A 4,543-nucleotide genomic window follows, 5' to 3' on the forward strand; every position below is an offset into this window, starting at 1 on the left:
AAGATCCTTCCCCCTAGGCGCCCACTCGGGCATCAGAGCTAGTGTGGGCACTCACAGGGTCTGGATGGCTCGCAGAGAGGTGAATGTGCCTTTGGCCAAGCTCTGTATCTTGTTGTCGTAGAGTGAGAGCAGCGAGAGGTTCTGCAGGTCCTGGAAGGCGTCTGCCCGCACGCAGTTGATTTTGTTGGCATTGAGAAGCCTAGCAGGGAGGGAGGGAGATGAGGCTGGGGGTCTCCTTCACTGCACCATGGGTGCTGGGGAGCTCAGTCCTGCTTCCTAAAGTCCCCCCAGCACCCCCTCCTCTTACAGCAGCTGCAGGGCGAAAAGTCCTCCGAAGACACCCTTGGGAAGGTCTGTGATCTTGTTGCCATACAGCACCCTGGAAGAAAAAGGCTGTTGTGAAGGGTGGGGGGGGGAGTGGTGTGGGGCATGGTTCAGGGGGCGCAGCATCCACCCTGCAGATCCTGATGAGGGCACTTACAGGGAGTTCAGTGAGCGCAGACCCTGGAAGGCGTCAGGAGCAATCTCGGAGATCTGGTTGTTGCTCAGGTCTCTGAAAACCAAAGGGAGAAGGTGGCCCTCTTCTCTCGGCCCATGCCCCCATCCTCCCACTGGATCCAGGGGACTACCCCAAGCACCTGACACACAGAGCTGGGGGTATCCAAGACCCTGTCCCAGTGCTGCCATGTGGGACACCCAAGTCACAGCAAGTGCCACAGCAAGTCAGAGTGAGGTGCTTCGGGCTCACAGCAGTGGTCAGTGAGGTGAAGGGTGCTGGAGTTTGGGGTGAGCTGGTAGGGGCTGCACACTTACATCCTCCGCAGCTTCTTGTAGGGGGAGAAGGCGCCTGGGGGGATGGACTTGATGCCGTTGAGCTCCAGACGTCTGCAAAGAGAAGAGGGAGAGACAAGGGCTGTAAGGCTGGCTGAACCCCAGCACCCCACTGGTAGGGCTGGGGGGCTGCAAGACCCTCAAGCTTGCAGTAAGTTACCCCACTGGAGTGGCACCATTCACCCCAGGGCCAATCTGCAGCCTGTGGCTGAGGCTTTCTCCACCAGGGAGGGGTGCCATGGGTGGGAAGACCATGGTGGCTGGAGTCAGGGGAGCCTCCCCATCCCCTCCTCCTCAGCACCCTGGGTCTGGGGGCACCTGCTGCCTCCCATGTGCTCTGCGCATCGTCCCAGCGGGGGCTTTGCACCATAATTGGATTCCCCTAAGGAGATTATTTCTCTATTTACATTTTTAATGCAGCTAAATCCAGGGCTAAATCTGGGTAGCATGGGAGAAGGGCAAGGAAGGCCTGCCACCTCAGGGGGTGGCTGAGGCATGGGACTTGCCCCCCATGTCCCCACTGCCTTGAGCCACCCAGAGCCTGGCGGTGGCAACATGAGGCTGTACTCACATCTCCGTCATGGTCTCGGGCAGGTTGGCAGGGATGGCCGTCAGCCCCTTGCCCCGACAGTCCACAATGCCGTTGCTGCAAGTGCACATGGCTGGGCAGGAGCCAGAGGACAAGCTGCAGAGCTGGGCACGTGCCGGGTCCGTTTGTCCTGCCAGGGAAGCAGCCAGCATGGGAATTGCAAAGAGCTGGGCCAGGCAGGTGGGTGGCAGCTTCACGAGGAAGGGACCCTGGTGACAGCTCATTGCACCCTTGAGCGGGTGGGCAAGGTCCCGGTGCACTCCAACCCCATGCAAAAGGCACGCAGCTCTAAGGGCACAGACTGATGCAGCCTTTGTCACACAGACAGGGTGGTGGTGTGCCCACACCAGGGACTGCGCTGACCTGAGCTCAGTGCATGGCGTGCACCCAGGTTCTGACCTGGGACACATGGTAGAGAGTGGAGGTGGGCTGCAGCAACGGGACAGGCAAAACGGCACCGGGACAGGCTGTGTCCCTCCAGCCAGGTCCCTGCCCCAGCACCCACTGCCTCCCCCACGCCCCTCACCCAAGCAGCTGAACTCGTTCTTCTGGATCTCGGCCACATTGAGGCCACGGAGTTGGGCTGGAGCAGAGCACTGGGTGAAGAGCCCAATGGTGGGGCGTTGGCGCAGCCACTGTGAGAGCCAGGCCAGGTGACAGTCGCAGAAGAGGTGGTTGGAGTGCAGGCGGCTGCAGGAGGACGGGGGGTCCCCCCCAGCCACGAGATGGCTCCTGCCCACCCCAGCCCTCTGGCTGCCCCAAACTGGCTCATCCCAAAGGCTGGGGACATACAGAGGGGGACACGGAGGAGCCAGAGAGCATCTGCAACAGCTGTCAAGGCCACTTTGCTTGGCAGTGCTTGGGGATGCTCTGCAGGGGTATCCCCTCCATCCCCTTCCCACGGTTCTGTCCCAGCCCTGCTGAGCTGCCAGAATGGTCAGCAGAGCTGGGGATATGCCACTCCAGCCCAGGGGACCTCCCACCACCACAGCCTTGGCACTCACAATGTCCGCAGCTTAGGCATGTGGTTGAAGCTGGACACGGGGATGGAAGTGATATTGTTGTTATTCAGTGTCCTGCAGGAAAACAGAGGGAGGTAGGGTCAGAGCAACTAGGCCATTAACAGGAGAGTAAGATGGTCCACGTGGCACCAAAGTCCTGGAAGGTGCAGCACCCATCCCTGGCAATGGATGGATGGATGGATGGATGGATGGATGGATGGATGGATGGATGGATGTTAGCCCAAACCCCTGGAAAGGCCTTGCTGCTCTTTCCAGGCTTCTCTCCTCCACAGCCAGCTGCAGCCAGGTGGAGCCCCATGGGCAGGATCAGGCCCTGGAGCACAGCTCTGCAGTAGTGGTACCAGACCCCTGCTCAGCCCCTCCTTGAGGCCAGGGAGAGATGGCATGCTGGGGATGTCCCTGCAGCGCCTCAGTGAGCAGGGAGAACCTGGGGACACCCTGATCCCTCATGGGGCATGCAGGCTTGAGGCTCCAGCTGGCCCCTGGCCACTTACAGGACCTCCAGCCCCCGCAGGGCGCGGAAAGCCCCATCCTCGATGCAGCTGATCTGGTTTTTGTCCAGTTGCCTGCAGGAGAAAGACAGAGGGAGCATTGCTGCAACAGCACAGGCAGAGAGTGGTTGGTGGCTCCCGATGTCTCGTGCCACCAGACCTGGCCCCAAACTCCCTCATGCCCATCCCTGCCAGGACTCACAGGTTCCTGAGGTCAGTGGCCCCACGAAAAGCTTTCCTGGGGATGGCCTGGATGAAGTTCTCACTCAGGTCCCTGCAAAAGAAAAAGGCAGGAAGGAAAATGAGCAGTTCCCGCAAAGCATGATGGCCAATGGGATCAGGGTGCCCCCAGGCAGTGGCACGCCTCGGCACTCAGTGATCCCCCAGGGGCTCCGGGAAACTGTAATTTGGCTTCAGGTCCTTGATTGCCCACTGCATTTCTGGCCATCCCAAGGTGAGTCCAGTTCCATCCATGGTGGTGCAAGTGGCGAGGGCTCCCTGGGCACTGCTGTCCCTGGCTCTGACGAGCAGAGCAGCAGGGCACAGCTCTGGAAAACCCTCTGTACTTAAATACCCTCTGACTGCTATAATTACAGGTCCCTGCTGATTAACTGGTAATTACACTTAGTGACTCCAGCAGGCATTCCCATGGAGCCTGCCCTGCACTTCAGAGGGCACGAATAATCGGGTCATTAATTACTTCATCACTACACGGCACGGTCTGTATAATCACCAGCTCTGCAACGCCGGGGCATGCCAGGCCAGCACAGGCTCTGTGTTGCAGGGCTGGCAGCGGGTCAGATCCCCCACCATGTCTGGGCTGGCTTTTAACAACTATGAAGGCCTGCAAGTAGGCTCTGGTCCAGCCACCCAGGAGGTAGGAGACCAAGTCCCCAGCTCCCTCCCGGCAGAGGGAAACTGAGGCATGACATGGCATTTTGTGCAATGGAGTAAGTCCATGGGTGAGAGAGGGGCAGGACCATGGCATCCCGCATAGATCAAGCATCCCCCAGTCACCTCTGGAATGTCCCTGGATGACAGTATTTCACACTCAGTACTGAGCAGCTCTGCTCCAGCATAATTAAGCCTTTTCACTGCCAATATCCCAAGGCAACTGGGCTGGGTTGGGCTGGAGGCACTGCATCCACGCTTCTCCCTGCGCCTTCCTTTCCTCCAGACAACAGGCTCAGCACGGCCCACAAACTGCTTCCAAAAGACCTGGAGGTCTCCAAATTGGGACTTCACCCCAGCCAACAGCTTCACTGCCCCGACGGGGAAACTCTCCCAGAGGGAAGCAGCAGCATCGCTTGCACAGATGTGCAAGGAGAAGGAAAGCCCAAGCATGGGCTTGCCTAGTCACCAAGGAGCTGTCATTCGGTGCGAGAGTAAAGTACGCAGGGGACAGCAGCTGGTGCATCGCTCCAGCAGCCTATGCAGGGAGCAGAGGCTGGTGCATCGCTCTGCCGCGCTCCTGCGGAACCAAACCCGTCTGGCAGAGGCAGAGGAAAGGAGATACCACGCTTGGAAGGGCTTAAACTCCCGGGGAGGGTAAATCCCGGCTCCCCTACGAGCACCCCGGGGCGCAGCTTCACCGCCACCCGCGCGGCGGC

General features: G+C 59.7%; 1 protein-coding gene across 1 annotated transcript in view; it reads right to left on the reverse strand.

The window, feature by feature from the left end:
• The window catches only part of SLIT1 (slit homolog 1 (Drosophila)), a gene marked incomplete at both ends in the record, with an annotated part of 14,034 nt that extends 10,827 nt beyond the window's left edge, over nt 1-3,207 (reverse strand). The window contains 9 exon segments of the mRNA XM_009874041.1: nt 56-199; nt 308-379; nt 482-553; nt 814-885; nt 1,403-1,550; nt 1,947-2,110; nt 2,425-2,496; nt 2,937-3,008; nt 3,136-3,207. Of these exon segments, the coding sequence (XP_009872343.1) occupies nt 56-199; nt 308-379; nt 482-553; nt 814-885; nt 1,403-1,550; nt 1,947-2,110; nt 2,425-2,496; nt 2,937-3,008; nt 3,136-3,207 (888 nt within the window).
• Between the last annotated feature and the right edge of the window lie 1,336 nt (nt 3,208-4,543).

This window comes from Apaloderma vittatum, unplaced genomic scaffold (genome assembly GCF_000703405.1).
Source record: "Apaloderma vittatum isolate BGI_N311 unplaced genomic scaffold, ASM70340v1 scaffold29017, whole genome shotgun sequence".
In the NCBI taxonomy this organism is placed as follows: Eukaryota; Metazoa; Chordata; class Aves; order Trogoniformes; family Trogonidae; genus Apaloderma; species Apaloderma vittatum.